The sequence below is a fragment of the Schistocerca nitens genome, chromosome 6 (genome assembly GCF_023898315.1).
Source record: "Schistocerca nitens isolate TAMUIC-IGC-003100 chromosome 6, iqSchNite1.1, whole genome shotgun sequence".
Classification (NCBI taxonomy): domain Eukaryota; kingdom Metazoa; phylum Arthropoda; class Insecta; order Orthoptera; family Acrididae; genus Schistocerca; species Schistocerca nitens.
In genome coordinates, this window is record NC_064619.1 from 393,683,109 (window position 1) to 393,704,878 (window position 21,770).

Genomic DNA, 21,770 nt, shown 5'->3' on the forward strand with positions numbered 1-21,770 from the left:
CTGAATATTCACATCATCCTATCAAGATAGGCTCAAGACATTTTTGTCCCATTTTTGTCCCATTTTTGTCGGTTGGCCTTCGGAATGCGAAAATAGACCTTCCTTCCAAATATTTTGTGATGTCGAAGATTGGTCCTCTTGTTTGTCCAAGCTTCTGCTGGAGTTTTGTTTTTAGTTTCTTGGATGGGGGTCTGTTAATTAAGCACACTGCAGCGGAGACTGCTTCTGCCCAGCATTTATTTGGAAAATTTCCTTCGGAAAGCTGAAATAAGTTCTGCAGAAATTTTTACGAAGTCTCAGACGGTGTTCAGGAAAGATAGATTAGGCAGAATTGGTGGTGGAGTGTTTGTGTCTGTCAGTAGTGGCTTATCTTGTAGTGAAGTCGAAGTAGATACTCCGTGCGAATTGGTATGGGTGGATGTTACACTTAACAGCCGAACTAAGTTAATAATTGGCTCCTTCTACCGACCCCCAGACTCCGATGATATAGTTGCTGAACAGTTCAGAGAAAATTTGAGTCTCGTAACAAATAAATACCCCACTCATACGGTTATAGTTGGTGGGGACTTCAACCTTCCTTCGATATGTTGGCAAAATACTTGTTCAAAACCGGTGGTAGGCAGAAAACATCTTCCGAGATTGTCCTAAATGCTTTCTCCGAAAATTATTTTGAGCAGTTAGTCCACGAACCCACGCGAATTGTAAATGGTTGCGGAAACACACTTGACCTCTTAGCCACAAACAATCCAGAGCTAATAGAGAGCATCATGACTGATATAGGGATTAGTGATCACAAGGTCGTTGTAGCTAGGCTCAATACCGTTTCTTCCAAATCCACCAGAAACAAACGCAAAATAATTTTATTTAAAAAAGCGGATAAAGTGTCACTAGAAGCCTTTCTAAGAGACAATCTCCATTCCTTCCGAACTGACTATGCAAATGTAGACGAGATGTGGCTCAAATTCAAAGATATAGTAGCAACAGCAATTGAGAGATTCATACCTCATAAATTGGTTAATAAGTTCCACAACGAAACACTGTCTCGAAATTTGGTAGAAAATCCGAAGAAATTCTGGTCGTATGTAAAGTACACAAGCGGCAAGACGCAGTCAATACCTTCGCTGCGCAGTGCCGATGGTACTGTGACCGACGACTGTGCCGCTAAAGCGGAGTTATTGAACGCAGTTTTCCGAAATTCCTTCACCAGGGAAGACGAATGGAATATTCCAGAATTTGAAACACGAACAGCTGCTAGCATGAGTTTTTAGAAGCAGATACCTTAGGGGTTGCGAAGCAACTCAAATCGCTTGATACGGGGAAGTCTCCAGGTCCAGATTGTATACCGATTAGGTTCCTTTCAGATTACGCTGATACAATAGCTCCCTACTTAGCACTCATATACAACCGCTCGCTCACCGATAGATCTGTACCTGCAGATTGGAAAATTGCGCAGGTCGCACCAGTGTTTAAGAAGGGTAGTAGGAGTAATCCATCGATCTACAGACCTATATTATTGACGTCGGTTTGCAGTAGGGTTTTCGAGCATATACTGTATTCAAACATTATGAATCACCTCGAAGGGAACGATCTATTGATACGTAATCAGCATGGTTTCAGAAAACATCGTTCTTGTGCAACGCAGCTAGCTCTTTATTCGCACGAAGTAATGGCCGCTACCGACAGGGGATCTCAAGTTGATTCCGTATTTCTAGATTTCCGGAAATCTTTTGACACCGTCCCTCACAAGCGACTTCTAATCAAGCTGCGGGCCTATGGGGTATCGTCTCAGATGTGCGACTGGATTCGTGATTTCCTGTCAGGAAGGTCGCAGTTCGTAGTAGTAGACGGCAAATCATCGAGTAAAACTGAAGTGATATCAGGTGTTCCCCAGGGAAGCGTCCTGGGACCTGTGCTGTTCCTGATCTATATAAATGACCTGGGTGACAATCTGAGAAGTTCTCTTAGGTTGTTCGCAGATGATGCTGTAATTTACCGTCTAGTAAGGTCATCCGAAGACCAGTATCAGTTGCAAAGCGATTTAGAAAAGATTGCTGTATGGTGTGGCAGTGGCAGTTGACGCTAAATAACGAAAAGTGTGAGGTGATCCACATGAGTTCCAAAAGAAAACCGTTGGAATTCGATTACTCGATAAATAGTACAATTCTCAAGGCTGTCAATTTAACTAAGTACCTGGGTGTAAAAATTACGAACAACTTCAGCTGGAAAGACCACATAGACAATATTGTGGGGAAGGCGAGCCAAAGGTTGCGTTTCATTGGCAGGACACTTAGAAGATGCAACAAGTCCACTAAAGAGACAGCTTACACTACACTCGTTCGTCCTCTGTTACAATATTGCTGCGCGGTGTGGGATCCTTACCAGGTGGAATTGACGGAGGACATCGAAAGGGTGCAAAAAGAAGCAACTCGTTTTGTATTATCACGTAATAGGGGAGAGAGTGTGGCAGATATGATACGCGAGTTGGGATGGAAGTCATTAAAGCAAAGACTTTTTCGTCACGGCGAGATCTATTTACGAAATTTCAGTCACCAACTTTCTCTTCCGAATGCGAAAATATTTTGTTGAGCCCAACCTACATAGGTAGGAATGATCATCAAAATAAAATAAGAGAAATCAGAGCTCGAACAGAAAGGTTTAGGTGCTCGTTTTTCCCGCGCGCTGTTCGGGAGTGGCTCAAAATGGTTCAAATGGCTCTGAGCACTATGGGACTTAACATCTATGGTCATCAGTCCCCTAGAACTTAGAACTACTTAAAACTAACTAACCTAAGGACATCACACAACACCCAGTCATCACGAGGCAGAGAAAATCCCTGACCCCGCCGGGAATCGAACCCGGGAGTTCGGTAGTGGAATGGTAGGGAGATAGTATGATTGTGGTTCGATGAACTCTCTGCCAAGCACTTGAATGTGAATTGCAGAGTAATCATGTAGATGTAGATAGCAGACGTCTAGCTTTTGGTTGATTGGGGGAGTGGACCAAACTGCGAGGTCATCGGTTCCATCGGATTAGAGAAGGATGGGGAAGGAAGTCGGCTGCACCGTTTGACAGAAATCATTCCGGCATTTGCCTAGAGAGATTTAGGGAAATGACGGGAAACCTTAATCAGGATGGCCGACGCGGGTTTGAACCGTCGTCCTCCCAGATGCGAGTCTAGTGGGCTAACCACTGCGCCACCTCGCTCGATCGTCTAGCTTTTCCTACTATTGCACGAATATAGCGCTCAGCTACTCCATTTTGTTCTGGCGTATATGGTGTTGTAGTTCGATATCGGATTCATTCTTGTCTGAAAAAGTTCGTCAGATTATCAGTCACATATTCTCTGCCATTATCTGTGCATAGAATGTAGACTCTTATCCCAGTTCGCCTTTCTACTAGGCTTTTCAAATCACGAATTCACTGTGTGATATGACTTTTGTTACTCAGAGTATACATGGTGAATCACCTAAAACTTACATCGCAAATCTTGCGGAAATGGAAGGTACTATTGATGTACTGTTTTCATGAAATGGATAGGTAGTCTGGAGTTCGTATTGTTAACCAGTCAACAGATTGTTGATTGTAATAATACTTAGAAAGTGTTTTTTTGCCCATACACTTTTTAAATGGAACAATACCTATTGACATTAACAAGCTGAAAGTAGGGTTAATTAGAGTGTCAGTGGTATTTGTTGCAGGATTGTAGTCTGAGTCGTTTACGAGATATCATATTTTGAAAAGTTCCCACATCCGACATTTGTATAATACTTGAGGTAGCACACGGTAAAGAACAGCACAAGTGATACAGTAGTTTGATACAGTAGTTCCCTGGCTTCTGATCAATAACGAGACAACTGACGATCTAATGTTGTGTTCAAAATGATCATCGGCAGCGGCCATACACTCTTCCAGTCTGGTATGGAATGACTGCTGCACATTGTAACCTCCCCACAAATAATGTATGTCTAATCTTACTCAAATGGAAATGGACCTAGAGCTAAGTGTAACCTCCCAGCAATTAAATTTAAAGACAATGACAATTAAATGAAAATATAATAGCAATCTGACCCTAGTGTAAGCTCCCCACAAAATGAAAGTCAATTCAATGATAATGAAATCTCAGTCACAATAAAAATGCAAATAGACCGAAATGTCGATCTTTAGGCCCTGTTCAATAATTAAACTCAAACTCTTACCTCAGTAAAACTGCATCTGCTCTTATTTTTCGCTATAGCTCGAAGGAAATGCATTGCAAAAATATTGAATTTAAGGGAAACTTTTCTTTAAGGAATACCAACGGAAATATTTCTTTCAATAAAATGTTTCTTTTGTTAAAATGCTTGGTTTGAAAACAAATTATTATTGGGGCGATTCTTGAACAAATTAGTTGCAGTTAATTTACATTACATTATGAAATGTGCGCAATGCTGCTTCATTACCTTATTTAAAATATATACCTTGTCCTGAATCTTGACCAGAGTGCCATGTCGACGCCCGCCGACTCCTCACACAACAGCCGATTCCCTACATGCTACTGAACTCTACTGCGACTCGACCGCAACTGCACTCTCGCGCTACAGCTCTCCAACTGCTACTACCGACTGAACTCTCTCGCGCGGTCAAGCGCAGACTAGGAACTCTCTGGTCAAAGATTTTATCATGCCTCACCATCGCTGCTACATAACATACGTGTTTCAACATGTGCTAGTATTTCAGCAGATATGTCTGAGCAGGCTGCAGTAATACGTCGTTACATATTATCGGGTGCAGTTGGTATGTCCTTGTAGACAGCATCTATCAGCTTTCTCCACAGAAGAAAGTCTACAGGTGTCAAATCCGAGGAAGACGCTGGCCAAGGTACAAGTCCTCTGCATCCATTCTAACAATTTGGGAACAATTCGTGAACACTTGCTGTAGCACTTCGTGCACTATGGGCTGGACGGCCAACTTCTTGGTACCACAAGTTCCTCCTGGTCTGCAGAGGAACATCGTCTAACATTCATGAAAGATTGTTTGCTACGAGGCTGCGATACTTTTGCCCATTCAGTGTTCCGTCTACGAAAAGCTGGTCTATGAGCTTACGGTTCACTGTCCCACACACACGTTTACACTGCATGGACCCTGACGTTCGACCTGACGAAGCAAACGGGGATTATCAGCAGACCAAATATGCATGTTTCGGCTGTTTACGTAGCCAATATTGATAAATATGACTTCATTACTAAATAAAGGTACATGATGCATCTGGAGTATCCTGTCTTTAATGCCCAGAAGTTAACACTATTCTCATGATCGTTTCCATGGCGCTGTTGATGGAGAAAGTTGTGATAGGGATTGAACGTACGTCGATGGAGAATGCTTAGGACGCTTTCCTGACTCACGCCACTTCCTCATGCGATTGTGCGGGAGTTAACATGTGGATCAACTGCAACAGCGGCAAGAATCTTAATTTCCCCCTCTTCTGTCGTCCCCTGGTTCCTTCGGTCACATTGTCTATGAGTTACATTACCACTATCACGTAACTGGTTGAAGGGGTTGATAAATAATTGTCGAAGTGGTTGACACCTATTGGGATATCTTGCCGCATACACCATTCAAGAACGAACTGCATTATTCGCACACTCTCCAGACGCCATTTGGTCGTTGTGTGTAAGTTTCAAGCGCTGAGACTCTACTATGCCTGCTACAGTAATAACACGTACACCAGAATAACATCAACACAACAATGGAAATTTATTTTTTCGTAGAATGCTAAATACAGAGCTCACGAGGATGAACGCTAAATATCAGGCTCGCGAGTCTAGGAACGCGAGAAAAGATCAAACTGCTCTTAGTGAGCTCATTGTTTATTTGGGTTACTAGGAGTACTGTACATAAGAAACCATACAACACTAAAGCCAAAAAATATAGAATAAACAGCGAACAAAAAATAACAAAGCAAGGAGTAAAAGCTCTGCACATCGTGCGAACAAATCACAGTGCCCCCAGTGGGATGTGTAGAACTACTTGCGCGCACGCAAAAATTGACACATGCACTCTGGTTGACACTCGTGCACTGATACACCACGCGCCTGATGATGCCTATGGTCTCTACAACAGCCCACTCGGTGAGAGTGGAGCGCCATCTAGAGAGCACGCCATGAACTGCACGTGACGGCCCGGTCTCTTGGTGCGATTTGGTACAGAAGCTGCTGGTGAAGGCGGCGCAGTTGTCCGGGTCGCTTCTGGGGTACAGCTGGGCGCTGGACCAGGCAGCAGTGGAGATAGTGGTTATCGGACCACAAGTGGTGGCTGTTCATGGAACATGTAGGCTGGCTTCACTCAGTGTATGGTGACTTGTTGAAGAGAATGTCCATGGCACAGTCTCCCCTGATGACTACCTGTTGTGCACCAGTAGAGACCGGCTGTAGAGCCAATCTGATGCCGTCACTATGTAGCAACATACGTGAGCACAAGCTGAGGTCTTTGTGTGCAACCCGTGGACTGCTAACATATATGGACGGTTGTGGGGGACGTATCTTCTCTACATGCCCTCTGAGACGCCCAACGAGTGTAGATGGATTGATCTCTTGTCGCGGAATGGCTTCTACGAAATCGCAGGGTAGTCTCAGTGTTTCCCCATATACTAGCTCTGCCAAGGAACTACCCAGGTCTAGTCTGTAGGTGTTGTGATACCTGAGGATGACGACTGGCAGAGCCTCAGTCCACCTGGCTGCATGGCACATCAGGGCGGTGCCATCGTTCCACCATTCTGTTGCTGGCAGGCTGGTGGCTGGTTGTCCAATGATGGCTCATGCTGAAAAGTGCTGCCAGTTTTGCGAACAACTTGGACTCAACCTGTCTGCGCCTATCGGTTGTGACAAGGAGAGGACACCCAAATTGTGATATCCAGTGTGTCACAAAGGCCTGCGCCAAGGTTTCTGCCGAGGTATTGTCTATCAGAATTGCTTCACGTCAACAAGTGAATCTGCCGAAAATAGTGAGCAGGTGATGCTGTCCATTCGGGAACGGTAGCGGTTCGCGACGTCGACATGGACATATGTCAAGTGCACTGTGACATTGGGGAATGGGTAGCACTTCGTCCACTCTCTGCAATCCCTCTTCTACCCTGATCACAAGAAGTGAGCTAGAGCTAGACTGAGCGAGCGTAGATCACATAAGTGGGTGGCTCAGGTTGTGCAGGGATTCGAACACTTGCTGACAGAATTTCAGAGACAGGTATGGACGTGGCTTGGCCGTGGTCACTTCGCAATACAGTTGTTCGCCAGTACCAGAAATTTCCACAAGCTGTAGTTGTAGTAATGACCACATGTCTTAGCTGCGCGGAGTGGCCGCGCGGTTAGAGGCGCAATGTCACTGATTGCGCGGCCCCTCCTGCTGGAGGTTCGAGTCCTCCCTCGGACATCGATGTGTGTGTTGTTCTTAGCATAAGTTAGTTTATGTAGTGTGTAAGACTAGGGACCGATGACCTCAGCATTTTGGTCCCTTAGGAATTCACACACATTTACATTTTTACCATTTGTGTTGTGACAGGCCTTGAAGCTCTGGATCTGACCTCTGTGCTTCTGCGAGTGCCGTATAGTATATTTTAGAGATGCTTCCAATGCAAGAGGGCAGTTTGCCACAGTGTTGCCCATACCTGAGGTATGCTGAACGTCTATGGTCATTTGGACTACGTACAGCAGCTGATTGTATTGTCTCGGCGAGCAGCTCAGGTTATTTTGCCAGAAGGCAAATGTCAGCAGTTTTTGGTCAGTAAATATTCTGAAGGTGCGAGCTTAGAGATGAGGACAAATGTACTTGGTGACTTTGTACATCGCCAGTAATTCCCTGTCATACACGCTCACGCTCCATTTCCACTGTGAGGTGGTCAGTGTTTTAGAAAAGAAAGCTAGCGGCGCCAGGTCTCGTGTCATGTTGTTGAAGTACACTGCCTATTGCCGTCTGACTCGCATCTGCTATCACAGCCAACAGTGCATTCGGTTCAGAATGTGCCAACAGTGCTGCATCCGCTATCGCTTGTTTAGTCTTCTCAAATGCAATGATCATCTCATCTGTCCAGGTAACGGCTAAGTTGCCTCTAGCCTTTGGGCCCACCAGCGCGGCTGTCAGTGGCTCTTGAATTTCAGCTGCATGTGGCAGATAACGTCGACAAAAGTTCAGTACTCCTCAATTGCGCCTTAATTCGTTGAATGTGGCCAGCCTGGGTAGCCAGCGATAGCCTCAACCTACTCTGGCAATGATAGCGAGCCTCAGGAAAATGCAGTGGTCTAGAAAGTCTATCTGCTGCTACCCACTTCGCCAAGTTCAGCACGATTCTGTGTTCACTCAGTCGCTGGAAAACCTGGACGAGATGTTTGCAGTGTTCTTCTGGTGATGCAGAGAACACTAAGATGCTTTCCAGGTATGTGAGACAAAACGACAGACTATGCAACACTGAACTGACGAAACCTCTGCCACATCTGCACCACGTTCCGGAGGCTGAAAGTGATGAACTTGCTCTCAGATAAGCCAGCTGACTTAATAATGGCTGTTTTTGGGATGTCCTCGTCTGTCATCAAAATCTGTGTGTAGGCCTTGGCGCAATCTGCTTCAGTGTATACACAAGTGTCACTCAACACCTAACTGTAGTCGTGGAGCAGAGGTAGTGACTGTCTGTCAGGAATCGTGCAGGCGTTCAAAGCTCTGTAGTCTCCGCAAGACTGCCACGCACCGCACTTCTTAGAAACGGGGTGCAGTATCGAAACCTACGGGTTCTCAGGCAGACGCATAGTGCCCTCTTTGATCATGTTATCGAACTCGGCTTTCGCTATCTTCAACCGGTTCACCGTTAATCTTCAAGGTCGGCAAGAGATCAGAGGCCCCTCAGTCGATGTGATGGACAGTGTTGTGTCGGACGTCGTATGCCTGGTGGCTTCGTGAACGTCAGAAAGTCTTCCAGTAGCGCCGCATATTCGTCGTTCACAATGGTTATCATCCAGGCAGGCCTGTTGGGTGCCTGGCGTCGGAAGCCTGCGGCTGTCAGCCCGGTGGTCTGGTCTACAAGGTAGGCAGTGGACGTGTGGACCTATAATTGGTTCAGTCACGTCTGCACAGTGAAATTCGATGGGAGGGCGTGGCGGAGGCCGAAATCCAGCTCTATTCTGTGCAGGTTGTACGTGGAGATAGGCGATTTATTCGCGACCGTCAGGCAGAATGTCGTTCCCTGTCAGCAATGATGTAGCAGCGTGCATGGATCGATGCATAACTCGTAGCTGGTTCTATCAGTTACTTAAGGCCGGTGCGTTGAACGCTGATGAATAGGCAATGTGACGTTGGCTGGCAGTATGACGAAGCGCCTACGGTCGATTGCCGCTGGCGTTTGGATATGCGCACGGCTTGGTGCAGCGTTGCGCACGTTCCCCGAAACGCCGATGGTACCAGGAGACGTCCTTCAGCGCATCAGGCGTCGGCACTGGTGAGAGAGATGCGGGCCTGCTGCGAGAGCGACTTCTATCCCTTTGTCGGCTGCGATCTCCACCGACGCTGCAACACGTTACCGGCTGGCTGATCTGATGCTTCAGCTAATCAACTTTCGCAGATAACGCCTCTTACTCAGAGCGCGCTACTGTATTGGTTATACTCGCGCACTGCGTAACCGATACCATAATGGTCGCAGGCGATACTGCATCCAGTACCTCATCGGCCAATTCTGCCACGGCGTCTAGCGACATCAACGACTGCGTCGCAATAATCGCCTTGATAGAGAGAGGCAACCGACTGTTCCATATTGTAGACAATAGCTGATTGGGTACCGTGTCTGCGAAGATTTTGCTTCTAAGATGCCGCAGGTACTGTGACGGTCTTCGGTCGCCGATATCCTCTTCCACCTGTCTAATGTGCTCCTCTGGAGATGCGGAAATACGGCGGATCACTCCCGACCTCAGGTGGTCGTATGCATTCCCTTCAGCTGGTGCGACAGTGACGTCTTGAACTTCTGCCGCATGCTGCTGTTCCAGTTGGTTCACGACCAATGTGAATTTAGAAGCGTTTGCAGTCACAACAGAAAGGCAAACATTTGTCTGTACCTGGGCGAACCACAAGGCCGGGTTGGGCAGCCAGAAAGGTGGTAGCCTCATGGGTAGTCTGGACACAGTCGGGTTCACAGTCTCCGCACTTCCATCCACTGGGTTGTTTACTTGTGTTACTTATGCACAGGTATGAAATGAAATGATCGTATGGCGTTGTTGGCCGGAAGGCCCCATGCGGGGAAGTTCGGCCGTCGTATTGTAAGTCCTTTTTAGTTGACGCCACTTCGGTGACTTCAGAGTCAATGATGATGAAGAACACACAACACCCAGTCATCACGAGGTAGGGAAAATCCCTGACCCCCGGGAATCGAACCCGGGATCCCGTGCGCAGGAAGCGAGAACGCTACCGCAAGACCACGAGCTGCGGACAATGCGCAGGTGATCTATCATGTCGGGGTCACCAGTCTGGCCACTTGTATGAGAATCAGGCCTTGAGATCTACTATGCCTGCTACAGCAATAATACGTACAACATGATATCTTCAACACAACAACCGAAATTTATTTCGTTGTAAAATGCTAAATACTGAGCTCACGAGTATGAACGCTAAATATCGGGCTCGCGAGACTAGGGAAACGGGAACGGATCAACTGCGGTTAGTGAGCTCGTTGTTTGCCTTCCTTACTAGATACATTCTACACAGGAAACCATATTAGAATAAAGATGAAAAAACATAGAATAACCAACGCACCAAAAGTAACAAAACAAGGGATAACAATAAATACTCTCAAGAAAGGAATAAAAGCTGTGCGCTTCACGAAGACAAAACACACTGCTCCTAGCAGAGCCAGCCATTGTGGCCGAGCTGTTCTAGTCGCTTCAGTCCGGAACTGCGCCACCACTACGGTCGCAGGTTCGAATCCTGCGTCGGGCATGGATGTGTGTGAAGTCCTTTTTTTAGTTATTTTTAAGTAGTTCTAAGTTATAGGGGACAAATGACCTCAGATGCTAAGTCCCCTAGTGCTCAGAGCCATTTGAGCCAGCTCCTAGCGGAACTGCTTGGCGCACGAGCGAAAATTGACACTTGCACTCGGGGTGACACTCGTGCACTAACACAAAACACGCCAGATGACGCCTGCGGTCGCTACAAACAAGGGTATGTCGGCTTTCTCCGCACTGGTAAACCCATCGTCCACTCACGACCTACTGCATGGACTGTCACACACTAAATCACCAGCAAGTCGCAGTGCATTTAAGGAACACACAAGCATACTGTACGCAAACATAACAATGTCGTACCTAGCAACTACGCAGGTTGAATGCCACAAAAAAGTACGGTGTGGATACTTTTGCAAATACGATGTCTCGTAAACGACTCTCGTTAGAATCCTGCAACAAACACCACCGCCATTCTGATTTACCCCACGTTTAGTTTGTTAATGTCAATAGGCATTGTTCCGTTTAGAAAAGTGTATGTTTGCCGAAAAATGTACTTTATAAGTGTTATTACAATCTGTTGATTGCCTAAGAATACGAGCGCCTGACTACAAATCCATTTTGTGAAAACTACACATTAAAAGCAGTTTCAACTTCCGCAATATTTGCAGTGCAAGTTATATGTGATTCACTCCACCCTGTACATAAGTACTTACCTGGAATAGTCGCCGATAAAAATAAGGAAGAATTGAGCTTCTTCAGCTGACCAAGTTTGCATCAGCCCACACAAAAATGAGAAATACTATCTCGAGAATTTACATAGTTCTAGAGAATGATCGTGAATAATGAATTTGTATTTTTTTGTCCTCTAAGCAAATTGTGCATGGTGTATGTACTGATCAGTCATATAAAAAGCTTTCCGATTACTTCGTTGGTCTTGTTGGTACATTCCATTCTCTGGTAATGGATTAGCAACCATATCTTTAGACGTCTCGTAAATACGACAGCATTGGCTGTCACATAAAATCGAATGGCCTTTTTCTACTATATTTTACTGACAGATTGTAGATTTGTGCTTAGTTGAGGTACATGCGAAATAACTTCTCCTTTAATAGTACGTTGTTGCCTGTGAGAATTTTTACATACGGAGATCCTATTCCTTTTGTTGGTAAGTTGTTATTATTTGCTAGTTACAGCTTGCAATTCTATTACTGTTCAAACAATGTTTCTTCACTTGATATCTGACATATGTGTTCCCATGTGTGCTCAGCTGCGTGCGCTCAACAATATATGCTGACGTCAGTAGTAGGAGAGGAGGCATTGAACTGTGCGCATGTGCGACAGACTGGCAGAAGGCACAACCAAATAGGAATGTGGTATGTACAAGTACCTAACATAAATACAAAGTTAACGGAAATACGAAGCAATTACATCTACTGTCTAAGAACTAAGGAACCTATTGATATATGTACACGGAGACTTAATTAAATACTAAGCTATATACAACATATTTATAAACAAAAGAAAGCATTATGAAGAAATATACGGCACTTATAAGCTAAGAAGAAACGATAAAATACCGTAGGGAATGTCAAATAATTCTTTTTGCAGGGTAAATTATCATAAAGGGTAACAGAATAAACGAATGTCTATGAATTTAATCAAAGTATGGAAATATCTGCCGACAGATAAAATGACCAAATGTATCAGTGGCCACCGAGCTATGTAATGCAGTTACCTTTAAGCTTTTTCTTTCAGCGACCAGTGCATTGTCACGGCACAGAAGAAGAGAATTACATCAAGAGTAGCAAGTACCAAATGAAGAAATGGACCACACCTTGGGTACGCAGGTTAGTTATAAGGATATTTATACAATGGTCATAAGGTAACGAAAAATAAAAATATGCATCGTATAGGTCAGTCACATTTACCAGTACCTATTCGCTGCAGAGTACACATAAACATTTAAGCATGTGATTTTATAAAAACCAATTAATTTTTATCGTGTCATATGAAAGCATGAATAATGAGATTTCCAGGTAATCGAGAAAGATAAGTCTACGATGGTTGAAACTCCTTCATAATTAACACTAAACTACATGCAAATTGAAGTAAGCACCACTAGAGCATGAAGGAACAAAGTGATAGTACATGAATGATTAGTACACCTCATTTCCATTAAATAAGAGTTCCTTGGCAACTAGTCCATGATTCTACGAGTAACATACCTCATAACTCGTTAAACCAGTAGATGAGTATTTCCTTCCTTCCTTCCCAAACAAAGGAGGTGGCACCAAGCATAGTTAGGCCAGCAATGCGTAATGTATTAGTCCTATTTTGAATGTTTTCTCTCTCCTCTACCTAAGGAATAAATGAGCTCCCACAAGTGATAAAGGCCTATCTATAAAATGAAGTATAGATGTATCATATGCTTATTTTAACCATAATAATGTGTTGTGTAATTAATTTGTATACGTGATGTGAGTGAAGTTAAAACTAACAAACAAACTGTAGTAACAGAACCCAGTTAATGAAAAATTTATGGCGTTTTAAAACTTAAGATATTTATGTTCATAGCATAAGCAATTGATGGAATGTCAGTCATAGGTATAAGCTATCTTGTTATATATATTGTTGAAACTCAATGCTTGTATGAATTTTCTTTGAAAATCAAACTCCGTGTAAAGGAGTGAGCTTTAAAGACAAGCAATTTATACAATGTTTTGGATGGATATCTATGTCTTTCAACAAAGTGGACGGTAAAGTGTGGTGACATTAACATATGTGTGCAATGAAGTAATCTCTGAGTATTGTTTCTCACAACGCCTGATAATTTAATAAGTGAACTATAGTTGTTCAAGTGGTTCAAATGCTCTGAGCACTAGGGGACTTAACATCTAAGGTCATCAGTCAACTACAGTTGTTCAAGCCAGTACTTACCTCATCGATGGATACTGTTGGCCATGGTTCTGTCCATTGAAAATGCACTTACGACGGGTAATAATGGCGCCCTGGCCATAAGAATGGAGATCTTCTGCCACAGCGTCGGATTTTGAACAATAAGCACACACACTGCATCTAGAATGAATACAAACGCCACAGCAGTTCTATAACATGTAATACTCAGGTGAAAGTGTGACACTCAGTGTGAAATTAACTCTAAGGTTAACGGTGAGCCCGTTAGATAGCGAGAGCCGAGTTCGATAACATGATCAAAGAGGGCACTATGCATCTGCCTGAGAGCCCGTAGGTTTCGATACTGCATCTCGTTTCTAAGAAAACGAGTGCACGCACATTTGACAGTAGCAGCTAGCATGTTGACCATTTGCAGCTCGTGCTTAGCGACCAAACCTGCTAGTGCGCAAGCACAAAACCCGGCACTGAGGCCAAAGCAAACTGAACATTATTGTCAGTGCATTAAATTCAGATTTGTAATGATCTATCATATTATGTATATAATCTTTCAATTTCTTGTAGAACTTAAACATACATATCCATTCTATTAAATAAAAGAGAAGTCGATAAATAAAGGGCATCGATCCCTATTGGCAAGTGTAAATATAAATATGTACATGCAAAAAGACTGTACGTTTCCATACTATGTCAATGTACAGTGTGGGGGCAGTTGTGTAGGTACATGACGAAAGACCCTCCAGATATGGTAAAGCTAAAATTTATGTAAAAAATGAATGAAACAGCGATAATGACAGAAGAAAGGACCGACCGAAAGTGTAGCCAAAGACATTAATTATGAATGCGCGGTAAGGCGCAGATAAATGAACAAGAAATATCATTCACTTTTCTTTGTACATGATTTTGTTTCACTGTCTCGTGTGTAGAAGGATGGTTAAGATGCATTGCTGGAAGTATGACATGCCATGAGTGTTTTGTATTCTATGTGATTCCGGATAAGAGAAGACTTAATGACAGTATTAAATATTTTTATTGAAGTGAAGTGGAGTCAAGTTGGGAGGATTTCCTTCATCTTGAGAGGCACTGGTGTCCTTGGAGTCGGCTGCCTGCATCTGCAATTGTAATGTAGGAGAGAAAGTCCTTGGTCCTATTTCGTAAGATTAACAGAAGTATAAGAGCATTCAGAAGATGACACATATAAACAATATATATATTGTGATGGATACACACACAAAAAAGGAAGAAGTGGTGAATGGTAAAGTGAATGAAGAACAGCACAATTTCGTACACGCAGAACATTTACTAATAATGCAGTTGTACTAACCTTTAATTTTTTCCATTTTAATTATGTATCATTTTTTATTGCACTCCTGGAAATTGAAATAAGAACACCGTGAATTCATTGTCCCAGGAAGGGGAAACTTTATTGACACATTCCTGGGGTCAGATACATCACATGATCACACTGACAGAACCACAGGCACATAGACACAGGCAACAGAGCATGCACAATGTCGGCACTAGTACAGTGTATATCCACCTTTCGCAGCAATGCAGGCTGCTATTCTTCCATGGAGACGATCGTAGAGATGCTGGATGTAGTCCTGTGGAACGGCTTGCCATGCCATTTCCACCTGGCGCCTCAGTTGGACCAGCGTTCGTGCTGGACGTGCAGACCGCGTGAGACGACGCTTCATCCAGTCCCAAACATGCTCAATGGGGGACAGATCCGGAGATCTTGCTGGCCAGGGTAGTTGACTTACACCTTCTAGAGCACGTTGGGTGGCACGGGATACATGCAGACGTGCATTGTCCTGTTGGAACAGCAAGTTCCCTTGCCGGTCTAGGAATGGTAGAACGATGGGTTCGATGACGGTTTGGATGTACCGTGCACTATTCAGTGTCCCCTCGACGATCACCAGTGGTGTACGGCCAGTGTAGGAGATCGCTCCCCACACCATGATGCCGGGTGTTGGCCCTGTGTGCCTCGGTCGTATGCAGTCCTCATTGTGGCGCTCACCTGCACGGCGCCAAACACGCATACGACCATCATTGGCACCAAGGCAGAAGCGACTCTCATCGCTGAAGACGACACGTCTCCATTCGTCCCTCCATTCACACCTGTCGCGACACCACTGGAGGCGGGCTGCACGATGTTGGGGCGTGAGCGGAAGACGGCCTAACGGTGTGCGGGACCGTAGCCCAGCTTCATGGAGACGGTTGCGAATGGTCCTCGCCGATACCCCAGGAGCAACAGTGTCGCTAATTTGCTGGGAAGTGGCGGTGCGGTCCCCTACGGCACTGCGTAGGATCCTACGGTCTTGGCGTGCATCCGTGCGTCGCTGCGGTCCGGTCCCAGGTCGACGGGCACGTGCACCTTCCGCCGACCACTGGCGACAACATCGATGTACTGTGGAGACCTCACGCCCCACGTGTTGAGCAATTCGGCGGTATGTCCACCCGGCCTCCCGCATGCCCACTATATGCCCTCGCTCAAAGTCCGTCAACTGCACATACGGTTCACGTCCACGCTGTCGCGGCATGCTACCAGTGTTAAAGACTGCGATGGAGCTCCGTATGCCACGGCAAACTGGCTGACACTGACGGCGGCGGTGCACAAATGCTGCGCAGCTAGCGCCATTCGACGGCCAACACCGCGGTTCCTGGTGTGTCCGCTGTGCCGTGCGTGTGATCATTGCTTGTACAGCCCTCTCGCAGTGTCCGGAGCAAGTATGGTGGGTCTGACACACCGGTGTCAATGTGTTCTTTTTTCCATTTCCAGGAGTGTATTTTAATACAAAAATGGTTCAAATGGCTCTGAGCACTATGGGAATTAACATCTGTGGTCATCAGTCCCCTAGAACTTAGAACTACTTAAACCTAACTAACCTAAGGACATCACACACATCCATGCCCGAGGCAGGATTCGAACCTGCGATCGTAGCAGTCACACGGTTCCAGACTGAAGCGCCTAGAACCGCATGGCCTCACTGGCCGGCTATTATAATACAAGCTACAGCAATGATTTTTAAGGCTTGGCCACGTAAAGGGGTGTATTAGAAGTTTCACACTTGTGTTAGCAGTTGGGTGGGCTATCCCATGGGTGCTGGTGAAAATCGGCTTCCATTGTCCCTCGTGAATGAAAGGTCTAGGATTATCTTGTGACATGTCACACCACATGCTAACCCTAGCCCCTGCCAACCACGCTTTTTTAAGCTGCTGTCTTGTAGCGATGTCCTGCAGATACGCCTGTAGCTGAGGGTCCATGCCTTGTGCCACTGCCACTTGTTCATAATCGATCATGTGAGAGATGGCTTCCACGCTTGACCAGAAATCAGCAACGACGTTTACAGCTCTCTTAATACGATATAAATCCTTCATGAACTGGGTGTTGAACTCTAATTGTTGGAAATACTGTGGAGAGTAGTTGTCTTTATGCTTGCTGAACACGAACATGATGGGTTTGTGGTCAATATAAATGGTGAAGGCACTGGCTTCTACTTACAGATGGAAATATTTCACTGTTTCGTATATCGCTAGCAGTTCCCTGTCATAAGTGCTCCATCTTATCTGTGTCACTGTGAACTTACATGAAAAGAAACCGAAAGGTTGCCATTGATTTTCAAGATTTTGATGGAGGGCTTCTCACGTTGCATTGCTTTCTGACTGGCGTCGATCCCTGTAGCTGTTGGTACTGGGTGCGCCAATAGAATCATCTTTTTCAGGTTTACCTGTATTTGGTCGAATGCCTTCTGTATTTCTGGAGTCCACTGCAGTGACCATCTGGCACTCACCTTCCTGCCTGCATGTGCTTCTGTCAACGGTGCCCACAGCTCATCTGCCCTTGCAGATGTTGACAGAAATCTGTGTCTCCTAAAAATCTACTGAACTGGTGCTAATCAGTTGGTCGAGGTATCTCTTTGATGATGGCTATTTTATCCTTCAGGAAGTATATCCCAGCAGCCGACACTATGTGTCCCAGGAATGCCACCTGTTGTTGTTGGAACACGCACTTCGCCACATCAATTACTATTCCATATTTGCTTTATTTGGCGATACGCTCTAAAACGGCCTGGAGGTGCTCTTCATGCAACTGTTCCGACTTTGAGAACAATAATATATCGTTCAAGTACATGAAACAACACTGCAATCCCTCTAGCATCTTGTCAATAAACCACTGTCAAGTCTGCGCCACACTCTATAGGCAGGACCACATTCTCGTGTACTCAAACTGAAGGACGTTGTTACTGTCTTCGTTATAACATTTTGCATGACTAGTACCTGACGATATGTCTTCTTGCAGTCAACTAACGCTAAATATTGTCGCTCCTGCCAAAACATTGGTAAAATCCGTGATTTTGGGGAATGGGTCCTGGTCTGGCACTGTACAGGCGTTTACCACCCAGTAGTCGCCACAAGGCTTCGAATTACCATCTTTCTTATACCATGTGCAGTGGCGAGGCCCATGGTCTATCAGATCTACATAGCATGCTTGTCTTTAACAAACCACCAAATTCTGTTTTTTTTCTGCTATGAAACAATAAGGGGCTACCCTCATGGCTGCTGCAAGGCTGGATGACTTGAAGCTGTCCTAATGTGGTACACTGTGGTGTGTGACACCTTCAGCATATGCACCATGTTGCTGCCGCTTTCGTCCATTACCACCAGACTGTATTTGTAGCTCATGGTATTTGTGTTTTTTCCTAGGATACCCATGACGACCTTTCCATCTTTCCTAGTTTGTCTAGTGCTGATATGTACTTCTGTTACCATGTGGCACAGGAAGTTGGCTTGCAGTATGGCCCCTGTCATCCCTGTTAGTACAAATGTACATCTGTCAGAACCCTAAATCTACTTCCATTTGACACTTTCTGTATGTCACTTTTGGTGACTTATTCACTGCAGTTAATAGCATTTGCGAAGTCCGGGCTGCAATTCTACTATCTCTGATTGGAAGTACACTAACAACTGATCATGAATCAATGAGACATTAGCGTCCTGGCCTCACATCTTTAACATATAACGCTTGTGATGGAGTAAGTAAACTTGACAAGTTATTCACCATGCCGGTTTCCTCGGCGTGCTCACCTCTCATCTGAAGGCACTCCTTTTGGTTTCCACAGCCTGCCACGAATACTGGCGGCTGCTGTAATCAATTAGGTGCACACATGGTTTTGTGCACTTCGTCATTCTGTTGCCAAACCGCTGGTGAAACCAACAAATTTCCCCTGTTGGCTGTTTCCGGCAGCTGTGATGTTACTTGTTTCTTGTCCAGATAAGTTGTTCTTGTTTTGCAGTTACATGATACTTGTCTCTGTAGCACAACAAATTGTTCTGTAAGCTGGTGTAGTTGTTTAGTAATATCGAAATACTGGTCCTTCCATGTTGCAACGCATGCAACTTCAGTGGCGCCACTTGAATGGCTATTCTATTTCGCATTCTGTAGAAGTGACCTCTCGCAAAAATCCGTCATTTTTGCATTGTAAATATTGTGATAATGTGATTACATCAGTCGCCAAAATGACTACGGTACACCGTACAACTGACTCTCGGCTTAAATAGGTTGACAGGTTGTTGTGATACCCTGATTTGTGACCGAGCCTAGGTGTAGATTGAGTTGAAATATGATAGAATAATTGTGAATTGGCGAAGATAACGAATATGAATGCCAAATAAAGGCTGTCGTAACATATTGACCTGTAGCGTTATTTAATGTTTACGTTAGCGCCATATTTAATATATCGATTGCAGCCCAACGCCAGCTGTACCGTACTCATTTTAGTTGTTTACATTTGAGGCAGAGTACATCTTGAGTGTGATTTAAATTTGGTTAGATTTTATTGATAGAACAGAAGCTGCATAGAAAATGAGGTTCACATCGTTGCTGTTGAGTAAAGTTGGAGATTTAACTAAACAGTATTCGAATTTGCCGGAGACGTACATCAAAAGGGCTATGGAGAAAGTGAGTATATGTTGACAATTAGTCGTTTCGATCTTTACGTGTTATTATGCGTCAGGATGCCTGACAGCGTTAAACACACAAATGTTTATTATACTCGAAAGAGCATCTACCTCCACTAATATGCTTGCTATTAATTATGTTTGACTGGACAGTTGCGGTACCACTTTCAGTATCGCATGAATGTGCTTCATGCCTTGGCGCATTACGTATTTAAAAATAACGCCTTCAGGTATAAGGACAGTCATAATAACAGAAACCAGCTATTTGGCGGAGTTGTGTTCTCTTCATATTTACGCATGTATGTCGTCACACGCCACCACATTACGTTGTGGGACGAAGTCGCCATGGGGTATCGGTGGGTTTAGTTGACCTACAGTTTGCTCATGGGTTACCTATAAAATGATGACATTATTTGCGTTAATAACAGAATCATTACATTGTTTTACTGGTTTTTTTGAGGCACTTTATCTGTAAAGTTTGAATTTCATACAGTATACGAAATTTTTGTAGGCCAATATGGAGTTATGAGAATGGGAACTTTATTTGGATTAATTCATTTAATGCAGAACTATGTAGATGTCTGTGGCATCCAGCGAAATATGAAGGTGCAATAAAGACATTTTTTGTTTACCCCTGTATGTTGCCGTTCAGTTGGCCAAAAGTTTACTCTGCTGCTACTATTGTCAACATAGTTTATCTAGTAGACTTACAGCTCAAAGTGGTGTAAACCACATGCCAATAATTACAATTAACACAAATGTATATGCAAAACTGTGAAGCAGTTGGGCTTTTATTTGGACTTGAGAATATACTGTTAGTAGTATCTGATGGATTCCTTATTAAAATGTATGTTTTTGATGCTGTTTGATAAGTTTAACTGTTTGTACACAAGTACTGCACATCTATCTTGTTTAGGCTATTTCTACAGTCTGTCCAGGTTAGAGAAAAAAATTTCTAAATGCATTGTGTTGCATATGAAGAGAAGTGGCAAGTACAGTAATTGTTCATTGTTTTAATCGTTGTTGAACACTTGCTGGCTTTGTACACAAACGTTTATGATGAATCAAATGAAGCTGACAGCTCTCCTATCCTCAAAAATGGGCCTGGTATCGCAGTCAGGCATACCACTGTGATATGTTGGCTGTGGAAAGGGTACATGCACAGAAGTGAATATTTGAATGCAGTCAGTAGTGAATATTTTATTTGTTCATGAGTCCTGATGCATGAAAGTGTACTGCATCACTGATTATGTGAACCAGTGTGGAAGTGGGCTTCATTGTGAGACCTTTTTCATTGCTCAATTGTCTGTTGGAATGCTACACAATTGACTTTTGTCTTGATCATCATCCTTTAACCACAACTATTTTGCAGAGATGACAGTTCAAACTCTTGTGAAATATTCTAGAAACAGAGGTATAAATTAACTAAATGGTGACTTCTTGAGAGTGACGAGGGCTGCTTCTCAGTAATTGTCTCACTGGACTAAGTTTGCTTTTCAGTCAGTCGAGTGATTTCTTAGAAGTTCTTCATCTGTAAGAGTATTGTATTGTGGCAAAATTCAACCATTATATGAAGTATTGAAATAGTGATGAAGTAATTGCTGTTTCACAAAAGAACACATTTAATAATAAAATAACTGTTCAAAGTGACTTTGTCCAACCTACAGGAATTACCAGTGTATCATTTTCTTTTGGATCACCAGTTTAGTAGGCCTATGTCTCATAAAATGTGTAAATGTTTGATAAATGAAAAATATAGTTTTTGAAAACATGATACTGTGAAGACATAAAAATGTGAAAAGAAGAATACTAGTGACCATCAACTTCCACAGTTAATATGGTGTCACCATACCTGTGATAACTGCAAACTGCTGTCTGAGCAGTGTTGGTTAGTGAGAGCACAGAAATTGCACCAGCTGAAATTTCATGTATTTGAAGCATTGTTGATGT

At 44.0% G+C, this 21,770-nt stretch overlaps 1 protein-coding gene across 1 annotated transcript in view; it reads left to right on the forward strand.

The window, feature by feature from the left end:
* Positions 1-19,588: 19,588 nt before the first annotated feature.
* Positions 19,589-21,770, forward strand: part of LOC126263033 (probable 39S ribosomal protein L24, mitochondrial) — a 56,959-nt gene continuing 54,777 nt past the window's right edge. Inside the window, exon 1 of the mRNA XM_049960001.1 lies at positions 19,589-19,821. Within this exon, the coding sequence (XP_049815958.1) occupies positions 19,726-19,821 (96 nt within the window). The 5' untranslated portion in view covers positions 19,589-19,725. The remainder of the gene's footprint in view (positions 19,822-21,770) is intronic.